The sequence below is a fragment of the Gymnoscopelus braueri genome (genome assembly GCF_963280865.1).
Source record: "Gymnoscopelus braueri genome assembly, chromosome: 18".
NCBI classification, from domain to species: Eukaryota; Metazoa; Chordata; class Actinopteri; order Myctophiformes; family Myctophidae; genus Gymnoscopelus; species Gymnoscopelus braueri.
In genome coordinates this window covers 45547198-45566781 of record NC_137618.1, presented here as the reverse complement: position 1 = coordinate 45566781, position 19584 = coordinate 45547198, and the positions used below count along the sequence as shown (strand labels likewise).

Genomic DNA, 19584 nt, shown 5'->3' with positions numbered 1-19584 from the left:
GAAATCGCTGTGCCATATTTAGAGTACAAAAATACATACTATGCAAGACAAGAACTATTAAAAATAGTCTCTGTGAATACTTGAGCGCTACATACATACAGTATTGTGTGTTTTGGCTTGCGGCCATAGAAGGAAAAGAGAGTCAGAGAGAGAGACACAGGCCCGACTAAAACGGTATCCCTCCCGGGTCTTTGAGGGTTTGAAGGCAGAGCCAGAAATACAAAAACAAGAAAGTACAGTAGCTAGTAGTGGCCTTGAGAGGAAGCTAACTGTCGTGCAGCGTCGATGCTATGCTAGCAAACGTGACCGACAAGGCACACGTAAAATACCTCTAATTGACCATATTCACACGTGTGCCGTTTTGCTCTCAAGCCTTTTAAATTTCAAGGACCCCGCCCCTCTTAGTTTGATATGCGTTACGCCACGGACCCCCCATACAATTCTGAGTGTTTATTTAACTCTGAGAGTGTATTACGGGTCCATTTGGTTCCATTTGGTACACTCTCAGAGTTACAGACCCATAAGGGTCTATTTGGAGGACCCCAGGTGGTCTCCGGACCAGACATTGAGAAACAGCGTGTTACATACACAGGGTGGTAGGAAACCCCACCCACCCTGTCGGGGGTTGTATGACGTATAAGAGCAAAATGGCCGACGTGTGAATGTGGTCAAATTGAATGCTACAGTTTTGTAGTCCTAAAACCAGGAATTGAAGCACAGCAACGGGTTCCCACTGCAGATTTTCCAATGGTTTTCTCCCATAAGGGTTTTATGCAGTTAACAAAACAAAAGAGAGTTTTATTTTTCTGTTTTGTTCTACAGTGTGTGTGTTTTTTTGTTTGTTTTTACGGCGTGACTCTGTAAGAGTCACGCCGTACGAGGGTCTTGAGGTCTAACTGACCAGTCACTTCTTAAGGTCTCACAAACAAGGCTGAAGGCCAGGGGAGACAGATCATTTTCCGCTGTAGCGCCCAAACTGTGGAACTATCTTCCACCCCATGTTAGAGTGTCACGTGATTGAAGTGTTTAAATCACGTTTGAAAACTCACTTGTACCTGGCTTTCGATGATTCAGACTGAAAGTTATTGCTGTTTCTGTTAGGCAATGTGTCTATGTGTTGCACCCTCTATTTGTTTACTGAGTGTACAGCACTTTGGTTCAACGCTGTTGTTTTAAATGTGCTCTATAAATAAAGTGGATTGGATTGGATTGTGTGTGTGTGTGTGTGTGTGTGTGTGTGTGTGTCTGCGTCCGGAGCTAATTTATTTTCTTTCTTGTGAACGCTGCCTGTGGGCCAAGTAAGTCATTTCCTGCATTTGTTTTCACATGCATTTGATATTTGATTTGTAAATATTCCACGTTCATTTTATAATAATGGAAGTCAACAGCGGTCCTTATAAAATAGCCGAAGCACAAGCTCACAAAACATCAGAAGGTAACGTGTTGTGAGCTTGTAGATCGGCTATTTTCGGCGATCACATATAACACTGACTCTTAAAGGAGAATTCCGGACAAATTAAGTGTTATCTTTGATGTCTCGTTACTCACCTAACGACTTGAAAAGTGGCGTTCTTTTTTTCCATATATTCCCCTGTCGTCATTTTTTAAACCCCCTCCGTTGTCATAATGGGAGCGCGTGGGTAAGGGAAATTCGTCTATTATAACCGACGCAAAGTTGTTTTTTTCTCTTCTAGTATTCATAGTAGAGTCTCATGATAGTCAAACATGCGTTGAAACTATCTGCGCGGCTGCCGTCAATGGCGAACGATTTAACACTGGATGCTTGTTTCTTCCAGAACCTGGCAACTCGTGTTGCCAAATTCTGGAAACAAGCAACCAGTGTTAAATCGTTCGCCATTGACGGCAGCCTCGCAGATAGTTTCAACGCATGTTTGACTATCATGAGACTCTACTATGAATACTAGTAGAGAAAAAAACAACTTTGCGTCGGTTATAATAGACGAATTTCCCTTACCCACGCGCTCCCATTATGACAACGGAGGGGGTTTAAAAAATGACGACAGGGGAATATATGGAAAAAAAGAACGCCACTTTTCAAGTCGTTAGGTGAGTAACGAGACATCAAAGATAACACTTAATTTGTCCGGAATTCTCCTTTAACCCTTGAGGCTGTAGCTGCTGTGTTGGTTTTAGCGCACAATGAATTTCACGTGCCCTTTACTTTGTAATTGGTATTGCTGACAAATGAAGTTGAACCTTCAACTCAGGTTCAGGTTATGCTTAATGCATACTCCCGTCTTACAACAGTGAAAGTAGCATATCTACAAGCTCACAATCCGTCGGTTTGACACGTTGCGAGCTTGTAGCTCTGCTATTTTTGGCCAGCAAAACCGTTGTGCGAAAAAGTATAAAACAGCTCTTTTTTCCCTCTACACCAGATCACTTCAAAAAATAGCTGATCTACAAGCTTGCAACGCATCACAGCACGACGTGTTGTGAGCTTGTAGATCGGCTATTTTTGGCAAACGTTCTTCCCAGAATAGGGATGGTAGGGTTCAAGTGGTTAAAGGGGAAATCCACCCATTTTCAATATTTAACTATGTCATTAATATAGCATAAAGGAGTTGTGTGGAAATAAGAAAAAATTAAAAAAAAAATTAACATTGCAAAAGAATTTAACATTGCAAAAAAATTAACATTGCAAATTACACTGTGATGACTCATCATGGTGTAATTTGCAATGTTAATTTTTTTGCAATGTTAAATTTTTTTGCAATGTTAATTTTTTTTTTAATTTTTTCTTATTTCCACACAACTCCTTTATGCTATATTAATGACATAGTTAAATATTGAAAATGGGTGGATTTCCCCTTTAAGTTGAGGTCACAAGGTCAGGTGTGCTCATTTCACGATGGTGTTTAGGCATTGAATTGGATTAGTGAACGCCTGGAGGAGGATGCAGGCATATTGAAGGGTTGTTGTGCTCTGTGTCCAGTGGTGTAAAGTGACTAAGTACATTTACTCAAGTACTATACTTAAGTACAATTTTGATGTATTTTTTCGTTTAGTGGAGTATTGCAATTTTCAATACTTTTACTTCTACTCCACTACATCTCTGAGGAAAAGATTGTACTTTTACTCCACTACAATTATTTGAAAACTTTAGTTACTTTGCACATATGAATTATGTTTAGCCCACTTTTGCCCTATGTTATACATAGGTTACTTGAAAATAGTCGATCTACAAGCTCACAACACATCGCATCGCGACGCGTTGTGAGCTTGTAGATCGGCTATTTTCAAACATTTTAGTACTTTTACTTTTGGTACTTGAAGTATATTTTGATGCCAATACTTTTGTGCTTTTACTCAAGTAATATTTTGAACACAGGCCTTTTACTTGTAACAGAGTATTTTTACATTGCGGTATTGATACTTTTACTCAAGTAAAACATGTGACTACTTTTTCCACCACTGTCTGTGTCTGGTGTGTGTGAAACAGCATGAACGGAGAAGCTGTTGGGACGCTTCAAAGAATATTAGGTTCTTGGGTTTGTGTGTCTATGAGGATAAGGACATCCGAAGCCCATGCACCTCGGGCGCTACATTAGCTTGTAGATCTGTTCTTTCTTTTTGGCAAGTGAACACCGTTGCACTACAGAGCAGAAAATTAGCCTTCATACTCCATACACACGCATATGCCTCATTTATGCTTGGTTTTACAAAAGTGTTGCATGGCGAGTGCAGCCTATCTACAAGCCTACGACGTGTCGCGTCCGCCCCACATCGTGGGCTTGTAGATCGGCCATGTTCGCAATGCGACACCGTCATGCAGCAAAGCCCAGTATAAACTGGTCTTCACTCTGTCAGTGTTGGCCCAGCCTCTCCTGGGGTGTCGATTGGACGATCTGTGTAAGTTTAGGCACTTAAACCGTGTGTGTGTGTGTGTGTGTGTGTGTGTGTGTGTGTGTGTGTGTGTGTGTGTGTGTGTGTGTGTGTGTGTGTGTGTGTGTGTGTGTGTGTGTGTGTGTGTGTGTGTGTGTGTGTGTGTGGGGTATAAACTTGACCGGTGTCGGCTATTTACTTGGTCCGTTCTTTTTTTCGCCTCAACACCAAATGTCTTTGCCGAAAATAGGCGTCATTATCGTCGGTATCAGCCGACAGCCGAGTCTATCTCTGTTGCAATGAGCTAGACCCCCTGGGAGGTGGAGCGCCACACCTACCAGTATTTACAGTGATTTCCGGCGCCTGGGATTCAAACCCATGAACTTGTGGTCCAAAGGCAAAAGCCATACAGACTCAGCTACCCAGACACAACGTTAATCCTTGTGAAATAATGGCAGATCTAAACCTGACATGATATTTACGTATTCTTTTCATACGTGGCATATTTCAGCTCTTGACTGAAAACCATATTACACGTCATTGGGTCGCAATGTATCCGAATCCACATAGAAAAATAAAATAAAAAATGGAAATCTGCAGTGGGATATTATCTTGTTGACGTCGGACAGAAACCTTGTATCTCCATATTTATTTTTGGAAACTTTTGTTTCGTAAATGAATGCCCTACTTCATCATACAAGCGTGTCAAAAAGTAGTGAACATAGCAGATCTACAAGTTCACAGCGTGTCGCATTGTGAACTTGTAGATCTGCTTTGTTCACTACTTTAAATCATTTTTAAAAATAATACTAAAAAACAAACGGATTTGGACATACAAGGCTTCCACCCGACAGAGACGATGATATATAACATTCTGGGTTGCCCTACGAATAAAGACCTCATCCCTGTAGCACTCTGTAGAGGCTAGCGTAGCCTATAGTGAAACCTAGCAGGGGGGAGGGAGGGAGGGAGGGAGGAGCTACGGGTATTAAGTGTCTGATTGGTCGGGCATGCCTCTTCAGATGGCGCAGGACTCGTCCTGAGGGGCGGGGCTGAAGGCGGAGCTGCGGAGCGCGTCCAGACAGTTGACCAGGATGAGCGTGCCCGTCAGGTGCTTCCAGCGCTTGGTGATGGGGCTCTTCATCTTGTCCAGGCCCATGTGCAGCTCCTGGATCACGTCTCGGTAGCTGTCGCCGATCTGCGCCGCCCACGTCACCAGGAAGTCGTAGGCGGGCTTCCACATGGCCTGCATGGGGGGAGAGAGAGAGAGAGAGAGAGAGAGAGAGAGAGAGAGAGGGAGGGGGGGGGGGGGTGATTAGGATACGAGTTGGATGACACTAGGGGTGTGACGATTTATTCAGACTAATCAATTTAATCGGTTCTAAAAGATAATCGATCATTTAATAAGATAATTGAATAATAATTGGTGAAAAGTTAATCATAGGTGAAATGTTTCAAAACATGTAAAAAGTTAAAATAGCCTGTACACAGTGCTGGCTGTTGCTAGGCGGGGTCCAACAGTGAGAACTCAGAGATGAGCCGTAGTGAGTATAACATAGTTTTGTCCACTGAGGACTTTGTTCGGTTCGGCAAGGCCTGCCCAGGCCAAACAAATAAAGTCTGTCTTTGTTTGGAATATGTTTGATCAGAACATCATGTCAGCTTGGCTAGTCCATCCGTCCGTCCGTCCGTCCGTCCGTCCGTGAACAACTAATCTCCGGCACAGTTGGACCGATCGAGTGAAACAGTGCACACACACTCCCTGAATGCCAGAGCAGAACCTCTGCCCAAATCTTTTCACATCGGCCTGTTATGCCACCAGGAGGCAGATTTTTGCAAAAAGAAAAATTTGATATATCTCCTACAGATTTTGTCCAAACATAAGGCAAATCGGTACACATTATGTCTAGTCATGTGATCTGCCCTGACCGAGACCTGTCACCGAAGAACACATTCTTCTAGTTTTATATGTATTTGTGTGTGTGTATACAGTATAATGTCCTTGTTTTTTTGCAGGACTAATCCCTGTGCAGCCACTGTACTCCACAGATGAAGGTAACAATGCGTCTACTGTTCATCCAGACTCACCTCACTGTCCACCACTCCGTTCTTGTCCCTGTGCGGCGCTTCGTACGCGTCCATCTGCTGCCGGGACACTTTGGCCAGCCTCTCGGCCAGCTCCCTCCAGCGGCCGGCCACCTCCACGGCCGTGGTCAGCAGCACAAAGTCCATTACCAGCCTGGCCACCAGACCCTGGCAGTCCATCTTTAACAGAGCCTGGGAGGGAGAGAGGAGAAGGAGAGAGAGAGCTTAGTCTGGTACAAGGAAAGAACAAGTAGTGTCTGGACACAATGTACTATAAGAAATAAACCACTCCAATTTGAGTGTCTGCCCTGAGACTGCGAGGTCATACCCAAGACTATAAAAATGGGACCCAATGCCTCCCTGCTTGGCACTCAGCATCAAGGGTTGAATTGGGGGTAAATCCCTGTGATATACTAGCATCATGTCCAGCTGCCTCACGCTACAGAAACAGGACATACATAGGCTCCTGCCCTGTGGGCCTCATGGCTCGGCAAGGCTTACTAACTACTTACAAGCTCATAATGCGCCGCATCGCAACACATTATTTTCAGCAAAGTACTGTACACTTCAGAGGAATTTCTACTTTACTGGAGTATTTCTAATTTGCTATACTTTTACTTCTACTCCACTACAGATTTTGATTATTATTACAAAACATACATTGCCCTGAAGTGGGCAATGTATGTTTTGTAATAATATATATTGGCCCTATATACATTTTGGCCATTTGAAAATAGCCAATCTACAAGCTTGTAGATCGGTTATTTTCAATTTCAAAACTTGTGAAATGGGACATTCTTTATAATGAGTACTTTCTACTTTTGGTACTTGAAGTACATTTTGATACTAATACTTTTGTACTTTTACTCAAGTACATTTTTAATTCCTGACTTTTTTTTGTAACACAGTATTTCCACATTGCAGTATTGATCATTTAAACATAAACATATACATATAAACATTTGAGTACTTTTTCCACCTTTTTCCACCACTACAAGTATAGACCCCTGGCGGACCACGGATAACAAAGTAAGTGGTTAAAGAAAGAAAGAACAAGGAAGAGATGAGAATTGAGTGAAAAGAGCAGAGGCCAGGAAGGTAAGACGGAGAACAAGGATTAATAGTTCAGTACGGGCCGTCTACAGAGACTAAGAGCAGAAGTAGCATGGTAAGCAAACCTGAGGCAAAAAGGAGGCTTTCAAAGTTCATTTCCTGTCCCGACAAAGTTTTAGCTGATACAGAAGTGTGTAGTTTATTTTACTTTATTGTGTGGGTATAATTCTGTGCGTATGAGATACATCTAAACTGTGCACATGATTATTGAGCACTAGGGTCACCAAAAAACATCCTCTGGGTTGCATTCAGAGAGGCCGTGCTCGAGGCAGGGATGCTGCAGAAACAAATCAATGAAGGTTAGCTGGAAGTTGTTAAAAAGTCGTATCTATAGATCCGAACCAAGAACGTATCAAAGCCTGTCGATAGATGCAAACAAAAAAAAAAAAATTGATCCGTACAGAAAATGTTTCTAAATACTGTGTTTCTGTTGTCAGATTGCAAAATGTGCAAAACACAAGCAAGCTGAGCAAACTCATGCTGCACCAGTGTGTTTGTTAAATACCATCATTGTCTCCGCCAGGCCGAAGGCATGGCGAGAGAGTATGTTTTACCCCCTGTCCGTCCGTGTGTCCGTCCGTCCGTCTGTCACCAGCTAATCTCCGGCACCGTTGGCCCGGTCGCTCCGAAACTGTGCACACACACTCCCTGGATGCCAATTCAGAACCTCTGCCCCAAATCTTTCGTGGGCCTGTTATAGCGCCACCAGGAGGGCGATTTGTGCAAAACCCATTTTTTTGTATTACTCCTACAAATTTTATCCAAACGTCATGCAAATCGGTACACAGTATCTCTATAGTCATGTGATCAACACGGATCTGTCCGATTTCCCATATTCCATCCTCATTGCCTAAGGTTGGCTTCCAAAGTTTGCAGGATTGGTCCGTTTTGAACAAAAAGCCTCAAAGTATACTGCAGCTTGCGATTTCCGTGAAATTTCACACGCACATTCCCACTAGGCCGAGGAAGAAATGCCACCCTTTTCACATTGGCCTGTTGTAGCGCCACCAGCAGGTCTAATTTAGCAAAACATATTTTTGGAACAAAATGCCTCAAATCATGAATGCAGTGTCAATGCAAGAATAAATGGCACGGTTGGCACCCTTTTCACATTGGCCTATTATAGCGCCACCAGGAGGCCAGAATAACGTACTTGACCTAGTTGTATCTGTTGTCAGATTGGGGCATATATATAGTTTTAAGTTTCTTGTGTTGTCTATTACTAGCATGTTGGGGTCTGTTGGCCACTGTACAGACTTGTTAATAATACTTCTTTTTTTTCATGCCCTCTGATTCTTTGCCCCCCTGCTGTCCCAACCAAGTGCCCCCTGCCAAGTAAAGCCGGGATTTGTGCTTTATTCAAATGTATAATGAGAACATGGCATTCCTTCTACAGTACAGTCAGCCTGCAGTTTGCTCTCTAAACCAGTGGTTCTCAAAAAAAATGTCAAGGACCCCCAAAGTTATATGTATTTGGCGGTGGACCCCCTTCTCAAAAATAACCCCCAGAATCGAAGATTTGAGTTAAAAATGTTTGCTTAAAACAAAGAAATAACCCTATACCTAACCCTGTATTAAAAGATTTTCACGATAAAAAAAAAAAGATCTACAAGCTCATAGTGCGGCACAAAGTGACACACTATGAGTGTAAAGTATATGAATAAAGTGTTTGAAATTACTGTAACGCAATATTATTTAGGTGGGGACCCCCCCAAGGACCCCTGGGGGTCCCCGGACCCCACTTTGAGAATCAATGCTCTAAACTGAAGGAAAAGGGGGGCACTACTACGTGACTAACAACATGGACCATTTATTTTATCTTTATTCTTATCTATCTTGGTTTGACAGTTATTCTCTTCTGTGTTTAATTCGATTACAGCCAAGGCTGCTGCGATACCTATATTTCCCCATGTGGATCAATCAATGTTTATCCTATCTTAACTAATGAAAAGGTATGGCAAGACACTGGAGCGGTATGAGCGAGCACGGAAATAAGAGGCCTTTGTGTAATAAAGAATTTCATTTACCCAAACCCTCTATACGGTACTTGGTAACAATGTTGCCAGACTTTGCGAGAGAAATAAGCAACCAGGTCCATGAAAAGACGCAATAGAAGCGACTAGGCCACATGAGCACTTTAAACTATGCAGTGGCTATTTCAAAACGGCCGATGTACAAGCTCAGATCTGCTTGTAGATCTGCTATTTTCAAAGAAATCTTGGGAAGAAAGGACACATTTTGAATATTTGTTGGGGCTCCCTGGTACAAAATATTTTTAGATGGGGGGGGGGGGGGGGGGTGGGGTGGACAAATTCATATTCAGTCCTTGCTTGACATGAAAATGTTTGAGAACCACTGGTTTAAACAACATGAAACAAGCCCAAATAAGCAAATACACTTTAGAAACAAGCCCAAAAAAACGCAACACACAACTACCTATATTTACAAGCAACTATACAGGAAAAAAAAGCCCAAAGTCGCTTATAATAAGCAGACATGGCAACACTGCTTGGTAAACTACTACTTGAGCCGCTCTTTGGTCCTCTCTTTTTTCCAGCTCTTTTTTCCCCCTCTACACCAAATATCTTCACCGAGAACAACAGATCTACAAGCTCACAACATGCCACATCCCATTGTGAGCTTGTAGACCGGCTGTCATCATCACAACATCAGTATATATGATAACCTTCCCTGTCTCGTGGAAACCTTGTATTATGTCCAAAACCGTTCCTTTTTCATTATTATTTAATAACAAACAAAAATGAGTAGTGAAAATAGCCGATCTACAAGCTTTTGTACGACACTCTTGTATGGTGAACTAGGCCAATGATTTACCAAAAAACATTAAAAAGTAGAAATATGGAGATATAAGGTTTCTGCCCGACAGCAGCAATATCATCTCTGACGGATAGAAACCTCATACGTCCAAAACTGTTACTTTTCAGGATTCAAATTCAAAAGCCTCAAAAATAGCAGAAGTTTCGAGCTTGCGAATCTGCTACTTTCGATGCTTTTGTGTGACGCTGTAGTAAGATGAAGCAGGGCGTTCATTTACGGGAAAAAAACACAAAAAGTTAGAATATGGAGATATTTCTGCTAGTGATGTGTCGTTCATGATTGAATAGTTCAAAAGAACTAGTTCTTTGCCGTGAACGTGAACGAGCTCGTTCACTTTCTGAAACTGTTATGTTCACGCTATCGTGCATGCCCCCCGTCCCGCCCCCTGTACACAGGACAGGAGGTCGGGCAGTACGCGCGACGTAAAAAAAACGCTCCTGCGATGGTGTTTTTCACTAGAAAATAGCGCTACTGAACGAGAATGTGAACGAATCATTTGAACAAATCATTTGAACAAATCATTTGAACAAATCATTTGAACAAATCATTTGAACAAATCATGGCCGTGAACGTGAACGAAATCGTTCGTTCACTGAAATGAACGTTTTTTTCCCACCACTAGTTTCTGCCCGACAGTGATATATGGTCCGTATGTGCTACACCAATCACAGTCCCCACAAAGGTGGACCAATGACAGATCAGCTGACGCTGCTATGGCAGAAAAGTCCCAGCTGAGGAACATTTCCAGCTCACGTTAGCATCTTTAGCTCATCATTGGTGATAGGCATTGTTAAAAAATATATGCATGTCACTGTAGTCCAAAGGAAAACGGTGAAAGAAATCATTTAATTCTATTTTTATATGCTGGCTATGTGTTTTCCATCCAGCACGAGAAGCACTTCTGCCTCCCATAGTGCCACCTATTGCTAATGTATTAATCATGCACCTTATGTATTATTGGACTTTGTGTATTTGATTTGACTGTGTGCTTTCCTGGATTTGACTTGTTGCTGTGTTCCTTTCTGCTCTATTCTCTCTTTCCCTCTCCTAACTCCTCCTGTAACTGTCAGTGGTGGGAAAAAGTACTCAAATGTTTCACTTAAGTAAAAGTATCAATACTGCAATGTAGAAATACTCTGTTACAATTAAAAGTCCAGAATTCAAAATTTACTTGAGTAAAAGTACAAAAGTACTGGTATAAAAATGTACTTAAAGAACCACAAGTAAAAGTACTAAAATGTTTGAAAATAGCAGATCTACAAGCTCACAACGCGTTGCGATGCGACTCGTTGCGAGCTTGTAGATCGGCTATTTTCAATTAGCCTATGTATAAAACACGGCCAAAGTGGTTATTGTATGTTTTATAATAATCTGAAAAGTAACTAAAGTTTTCAAATAATTGTAGTCGAGTAAAAGTACAATATTTGCCTCTGAGATGTAGTGGAGTAGAAGTAAAAGTATAGACAATTGGAAATACTCCAGTAAAGTAAAAGTACCTCAAAATTGTCTTAGCTACCACCACTGGTGACAACAAAGTTGATGGATTCTGATTCTGAGCTCACGTTGGCATATCACTACCCGGCTGTCACTGCAATGCAGATCACAACTCATCTCATGCTTCCAGGCTCATGTTAGCACATTAACACACATGGATTTAAGCCCTCAGTCATTTGGATTCCATACAGTCCAAACATGTCAGTCCAACATTCTCTCATAGCAAACAAACTCCTAAAGGATGATTTATACTTACTCGCACGCCGGTGTCAAGCACCGAAGTATCTCCAAGCTCACTACTATGCATCGAAGCAGCGGTTTAAAGGGATAGTTCACCCCCAAAATGCCTTTTTTTCCTATCAATTACACACCTCATGGAGATCGTTTCGTTTTTTGTGGCATTCCTAAGCCAATAATTTGAGGACCGGCGTAGTCTCCGGTAGGAAACTCAAAGTGTCAACTTTGAGTCTCCTACCGGAGACATTAGCATCTTTCCACCGGTCATCACATTATTGGCTTAGGAATGCGACAAATACAACAAATATCCATGAATTCAAGTCTTCATGGGGTGTGTAATTGATAGAAAATAAGTATTTTTTGGGGTGAACTACTCCTTTAAGGTTTAAGCACTTGGTTAAAGAAAAAGTTGATATGATCATACCAAAACATCATAATTAAACATATTGTGTTAATTGTCTTGGAAACAGAGCGCTATAGTGTGCACACCTTCTGTACTATCTTCTTATCCATACCTACACATTGCACAGTGAAGCCATGCCATTAATATACCCTTTCTTGTGTTTTTTAACCACTTTGAACCCTAGTAGGATCCCTATTCTGGGAGAGCATTGGCCCAAACATGGGGGACGGGACACCAGGGGGTCCCCAGTAAAATTTGTTAATATAGCTTCACAATAATTTTAACCACTTTAACCATATCTTATACTTTGGCTATTTAAAAAAAATCCCTGGCACAACATATTTTTGAGGAGGGCCGCAGCCAAATACATATCATTTTGACATGAAAAAGGTTGACAGCCAGTGTTGTAAAGGAGCTGCTCTGTCTCTCCAGCCACTCTCGGAAGACAGTCGGTTATTTGTGGAAAGAGCAGACGCAGTGGAAATACACACAGTCTGTCCCCTGGCACCGCCAGCCAATCACTGGACAAGACACAGTCTGCCCCCAGGCACCGCCAGCCAATCACTGGACGAGGCACGAAAGATGAGAGGAAAAAAATAAAAGATTATATTTGCAAAAAGCAAATAAGGCACACGCATGCAAACGCAGAAGGACGCACACACGCACCTAGTCTACGCGCGCACACACACACACACACACACACACACACACACACACACACACACACACACACACACACACACACACACACACACACACACACACACGCACACGCACACAGTATAGTCGTGTGTGTTGCAATAAAAATGTGCGTTTGTCACAAAATCCCACGGTAACACCTGGACTTGTCCCAGGGCAAGTCACCAGTGTGCCTCGGCACCACCAATGCTCTAGACCGGTGGCTCTCAACCTGTGGGACAGGATTTGGGGGGCGGGTGGGTCCCCAGATGACAGTGAAGTGACAATTTAAGGACTTTTACACCTTTTTAATAAAACATAAAAAAGATTAAGAAAATAAAAAGATCATTACTGCAACAAACTATATTATAAAAACTGGTCAAACATCCGCCAAATTGTCAAATGATATAAGAAAGAGGCAGCAATTGTGAAAATAGCCGATCTACAAGCTCGTAGATCGGCTATTTTCGTAATATTTATCTGTGGAACCGAGTCAACCTAAATGTAATGCCTCAACTCCTACATTCCAAGTGCTTGTCAGGGTGAGAGGGTTCCCAGTTCAAATATGATTATTATGGGGGTCGCGGCCTTAAAAGGTCGAGAACCACCGCCCTATAGACTCCTAACTCAACAAACTCTGTCTCTAAAACTCCATACCTTCCTTGAACCCTCTCTATAAGCAGCGCACCACGCATGGCCAGTCAGTCAGTCAGTCAGTCACACGCTCATGCATGATCATGGATGCCTTGACTTGCAGACCCGACACAGTCAGTCACACACAGGGGCGGTCGTCGGCAGTGGTGGAAAAAGTACTCAAATTCTTTACTTAACTCATTGGCCGCCATTATCGCATTAACGCGATCTAATAAATAGCGCGCTTGGCCGCCAGGATCGCATTAATGCGATCTAACGTCTTTATTGATCTTTATGCTCTGATCACGCTATTCTGTTATGAATCAGGCTAAGTTTCGGGTTCCACTTACTTCAACCACCACTGCATCCGGTTCCATGACTTGGGTTCCGTTTTCGGTTTTACATTTTCCCCCCAGTCATTTTCGACCATAATAGGGAAACAAACGGTTTTTCACACGCTATGAAAAGCGATCGGAGACCTCCCCTCCTATAATCTATGGTCTGGGTGACGAACAGTCATCCCCGTTGTGTCTCACAAAGTAATTTTCGCCGATAACAGAATCTGAGACATTTCACTTCCGGTTCATGTGTTTCACTGTGTGAGTGGGTCTGGGAGGGGGCGAGTGTGATCGAGAGGCGATCAAGCTTGGTATGTGCTGCTCTCTGGTGGTGGAACGATCAAAACGATTCAAGTGTCAAGGTAGACTTTCTAGATGTGAATTAAATAACAAAATAACGAAACAAAAAAACACGAAAATCGCTGGCAAGGGCTGCTATGAACGAGGTTTTAACTCTGGCAGTCAATGAGTTAAGTAAAAGTACCAATACCGCAATATAAAAATACTCTGTTACAAGTAAAAGTCCAAAAGTATTGGCATCAAAATGTACTTAAAGTACTAAAAGTAAAAGTACTAACATTTTTGAAAATAGCAGATCTACAAGCTCACAACGTGTCGCGATGCGACACGTTGTTTGATTGATTGATTGATGTAGTTTATTTAGAAAGACATGAGAATAGTACATGACAGTACATAACAGTACATGGAAGTACAAATTCACAATACAAGGTCTACTAAACTGGAAACCCTCATTAAGCATTACGCTTGTTTAAGATGAGAACCCCATGCACACAAATCATGATGAAATATAAGAGGCAGGCAGATATACACACTACTATACAGAATGTCATACAATCAGCTTTCAGGTTACTGGTATGACGAGAGAAAAAAAAGAATATATATACAAAAGAGGAAAATGAAGGAGGGGGGGGGGGTAGGGAGGGGTAGGTTAAGACTTAGACAGGGGCCATTTTCGAATTGCAGCCTCCTGAAGGTGTATCTTTAGGGCAGTTTTGAAAGTGAGTAGGGTTTTACACTCCTTTACTCCTTTTGGTAGGGCATTCCACATTTTTGATTTTGTGAGCTTGTAGATCGGCTATTTTCAAATAGCCTAGGTATAAAATAGGGCTAAAGTGCTTAATGTATGTTTTATAATGTAATCATTTATATCTGCAAAGTAACTAGTAACTAAAGTTTTCAAATAATTGTAGTGGAGTAAAAGTACAATATTTGCCTCTGAGATGTAGTGGAGTAGAAGTAAAAGTATAGACAATTGGAAATACTCCAGTAAAGTAAAAGTACCTTAACATTGTACTTAAGTACAGTACTTGAGTAAATGTACTTAGTTACTTTACACCACTGGCGGTCGGTCACATTTAAAAAAAAAAAGCTCAGATTTTGGAAGCCATGAAGGTTCCACGGCGCAGAAGAATGCAGAGAATGACAGGATATGGGGGAGATGGAGGGAGCGAGGAGGGGTGAAGGGGAGGCGAGGGGGTGGGATGCCAAGCCCTGAGCGTTGCACTGCCATTGAGACGTGAGATAGGCACAGGCAGTCAGCCCCCCCCCCCCACCCCCGACTAACTGTTATCCAGGAATGTTGAACCGCTGCCAGATTAAATTCATCACCCCCCACCCCTCTCTCTCTCCCTAGTCCTCCCTCCACCCACTACCCCCACCCCTGTGGGCAGCTTTGTGTCGGCTCCGGCAGAACAACCTCATAGCAGCACACAGATCTCCCACTAATCACTTTTGTTTTGTTGTTGTTGTTTTTTGCCTGGATATACAGTAGTGGATATTATTATTCACGTCGTTGGGGGAGAGGAGGGGGAGGGGGTGCTAGCCTCGGACAAGACTGGCAGAGATTTAATTTTTATTCTTTTCGTTTTTTTCTGCGATTTATATTCTCTCCGTCAGTCAGTCACGGTCTTGGTCGACACGTTGTGAGCTTGTAGATCGGCTATTTTGGCGAAGAGATTTGTCGTAGAATGGAAAGAAATTCGTCCCAAGTACAGAGCCAACTCAGGCCCATGCAGTTTACCAAGTCTAGATCTAGAGGGTTTAAGTAGTTAATGGCTCCTACTATATACTCCATAGTACAAATTAGAGGTGCAGCAATGAATCGATTAAAATCAATTACTAAATCATAGTAGTCAACTAACTCAATGCTCACTGTGTTTCTGCATTTCTCCAAAGTGTAATGCTGCTAGCGCTTTTTGCTGCTGCACAGCACCACTACACACACACACACACACACACGCGCGCACACGCACGCACACGCACACGCACACGCACACGCACACACACACACTGACATTCAGGCGCAGATGGGATTAAAACACTATATTTCATAACACAAGCAGCCCCGGTTAGATGGGTAACAGCTGTGGCTTGAGGGTGTAGGCACTTTATATTTTGCACTTGTAGTACATCATGTATGGATTAGTACGCCTATTATAAACACGGTGGATATCGGGGGATGGCCGATCAAGACTGACAGAGATAATACACAATGTCAGGAGGGGGGGGGGGTGTTGGGGGGGGTTTGTATACGTGAGCGGCTGCTTCTGGTCTCTTTGCGGGATGTTGTGTGTTGTGTCGGCGGGGGTGTGGGGGGTGGAGGGGGGGGGCGGGGGGTTGGAGGAGACCCCCTGTCACAAAGATAAGGCCGTCGACAAAGCACCTGTTTCCTTTCCTCTCTCCGGACAACAGTGGCAGGAAATCCCTGCTGAAAATGAAGGAGATCACATCCTGTCTCACCTCCAGCTATATAACGTCTGGCTGCTCCACATATAGAGAGACCTGTTGATATAGACTACAAAGTTTGTTCCAAAAGTGAACCTGCGTTCTGGGTTAAAATGCTGAAAATGTCCCAGAGGCAAATGAACAAAAACTGATCAAACTAGAAATACCGCATCAAGGGTTGTGTGCCAAGTCCACTGTAAAAGTGTCTGTTATTTGTGCCAAACGTCATGAAAATTCCCTCAAGGCGTTCCTGAGACATCGCGCTCAGAAGGCTGGGATGGACGTGCATACGGACGGACGTACGGACATACCGATGGACGGGTGGATGGACAATCAGGAAATAAAATGCCTCCAGGCCACGGCTGTAGCTGTCGGAGACATAAAAGGGACTGTTCTGTCCCAAGAACCAAATATAGCAATGTTCTGTTCTCACCCATGTAGAGCATCGGCTGCCACATTTAATACAATCCTGAAAGCGCCATGCCTCTTATAAATAGAGCCCAACCCATGTCAGATTTTTGGGTTCGATGCCGAGCCCGGTTTACCGATGTTTTGACTGGCATTTTCTCAAAATTGGAAAATGATCTAATCAATTTCAAAAAAAGATTGATTAAAGTCTATATTTGAAAACATTCAACTTAAACATATAAAAAATAAACACCAATAACGTTTTATTTACCAACCTATTCCCTACTCCCTCTATACAAATATCTTCGAAAAATAGCCAATCTAGGATCTAGTTGCATAATTACTGATACTGATGCATAGTCAACATAGTTGATAAATGGGCTGATATATGGGTCTAGAGCTCTAATGATTAACAGTCTCCGTTTCAGTGTAGAGGGATAGGACCATGAAATGACATTCCTCCTCTCCATTATAAACAGCCTCTGCTTCAGTCAATATTCAACGATTCTCAAATAGCAGAAAAAAATAGCAGATCTACAAGCTTGTAGGTGTATATGAAGGTTAAACTGAGTTTGATGCTGCACTAACCCCCCCCTTTGCACTTTGAGAAGCACCGGTGTAGAGGGATGGGATGTTGAATAACGGATCGACGGTAGTCAATAATTGCACTAGTAGTGATGCTCCCCACTGGCAGCTTTGTTCTTTGTGTTTAGCTAATTCCTCTAGCTTTCACTTAACCCATTAAGACCGGGAAAGCATCTGTGTCATTTTTAGATTTCTGTGACTATTAAAAAATAGCAGATCTACAAGCTCATATAGCACGGCACTAGCTTGTAGATCTGCTATTTTTGAAAAATCGTGAACATTTGTGCACATCTTTGAATATATATACATTTTAACTCAAATCTTTGCTTCTGGGGGTCCCTGGAACAAAACAAAATTTTTTGAGATGAGGGGGTCCGCGGGCAACACATCATTTTGGGGGTCCTTGACATGAAAAATGTTTGAGAACCACTGATATATAGCAACATAAGTAAAAAAAAAAAAAAGGATTTAGAAGACATTTGTAGAAGCCACAGAAGAAAAGATTTGAGTTACAAATGTTTGCTTTGAAAAATATATATATATTCAAATATTTGCACAAATGTTCACGATTTTTCAAAAATACTGAGTGCCGCGCTATGAGCTTGTAGATCTGTTATTGCCAGACCCAAGGGGTCGGGCTTACATGAGGCTTTGTACCTGTTTCGTCCATACATGGGCATGGTCACTTTGTCCTCCGGCCCCAGCCAAAAAAAAGTCTGTCACTTTGTCCTCCGGCCCCAGCCAAAAAAAAATCTCTGAAGTCTGGGTGAGAACCAGGTCTCCTGGTCTTGTTTTTTAATAGCCAAAGAAATCTTAAAATGACACAGATGCAGCGTTCCCGGTCTTAATGGGTTAATTGCTTGTGTAATCTATAGCGTGAACCTCCCTCTCTGCAGTGAACTGCGGAGGCTGCTGCTGGGCGAGAGTCTGGCAGCCACTCGAGGCGGGGATGCAACTTTTAGACAAATTGTCTTCATTAGGGCCCTATCCTCAATGGTGAATGTCGGGTTGACACTCTTTAGAGACTCGAGGCAACTTTTCACCTCCTGCTGTTGTGTGTCTGATTGTATTCAGGTGGTGCAACGTGCCCCAGGTAGACATGGCGGCAGGTTTTCATATCAAATGGCAACAAAGTAGAGCCACACACTGTAGCCCTATATCGTTGTTGTCGGGCAGAAACCTCTTATCTCCATATTCTAACTTATTGTGTTTTTACCAGGTTGCTTGTAGCCTGGTCTAGGAAGAGACTGATCAACTACTAAACACTTTCTAAACACTTTCTAGCGACCTTTTCATCATTGGCTGTCCTTCAATCCTTTAAGCCAATGGGGAGACTTCCCTGAGACTTCTCCATACTCTGAACGACGGCCGTCCTCCCATGCTATGGGATCATAGCCCAGAAAGAAAAAAAAACAGTGTGGTCGTCGCAACCAAACAAACTATTAAAAAAAAAACTGTGTGGTGCTCGCCGCGAACGTGTGTTTCCTCCCCGGTCTCAGTAGACACGCCCCCTGCTTCGCCCCCTAGTCATGCAGTACTCCGTGCGGTCAGTGGTGGAAAATAATATTCGGTGGACCACGGGTCCATTTGGTTCCGTGCGGGGACGCTGGAGAGAGCAACCTGGTATTAATATGACTGCGTCATCATTTCTTGTTTCCTAAATTAACGCCCTACTTGATCATACAACAGCGTCACACAAAAGCATCAAAAGTAGCAGATCTACAAGCGAGCTTGCATGTAGATCTGCTACTTTTGCTACTTTTTAATTTGAATCCTGAAAAGTTTACAGTTTTGGACATATGAGGTTTCCACCCGACAGAGACGATATGACACAAGATAGGAAAGCGCACAGCGTTTGATGAAAGCATCTTGTAATGGGAGTGAGTTGTCCGCTAATTCACTTCACATTTTCTTTGCGTTCATGTGTTCATTGCAAAGGTAGATGGGGCAAAGTTGAGAGTGCACTTTAGTCCGTCTTATTCTGATGTGCCTTGAAGGCTTAGAGGGATGTTTCACGTTCTAACATGTCTGGGGTCATTTTAACTGTCTACCATGGCTTTTTTGTGTGCAAGGATGTGCAATTGAAAACACACATCCTTGGTTCTGGTGACTGATATTGTCCTTCTAATGTGTGAGGGAGGGGTCTGTGCTTTTATTTTCCATAACTTTTTTCATTTTCCA

The 19584-nt window shown here is 42.7% G+C and overlaps 2 protein-coding genes across 2 annotated transcripts in view; both read right to left on the bottom strand.

Moving 5' to 3' along the window:
• Positions 1–19584, bottom strand: part of LOC308073693 (uncharacterized protein) — a 285484-nt gene that overhangs the window by 260731 nt on the left and 5169 nt on the right. The window lies entirely within an intron of this gene.
• Positions 4620–19584, bottom strand: part of LOC308073689 (SH3 domain-binding protein 4) — an 81477-nt gene continuing 66512 nt past the window's right edge. The window contains exons 4-5 of the mRNA XM_080412757.1: positions 5935–6123; positions 4620–5092 (exon numbers count right to left, since the gene is read on the bottom strand). Coding sequence (XP_080268883.1) covers positions 4865–5092; positions 5935–6123 — 417 coding nt within the window. The 3' untranslated portion in view covers positions 4620–4864. The remainder of the gene's footprint in view (positions 5093–5934; positions 6124–19584) is intronic.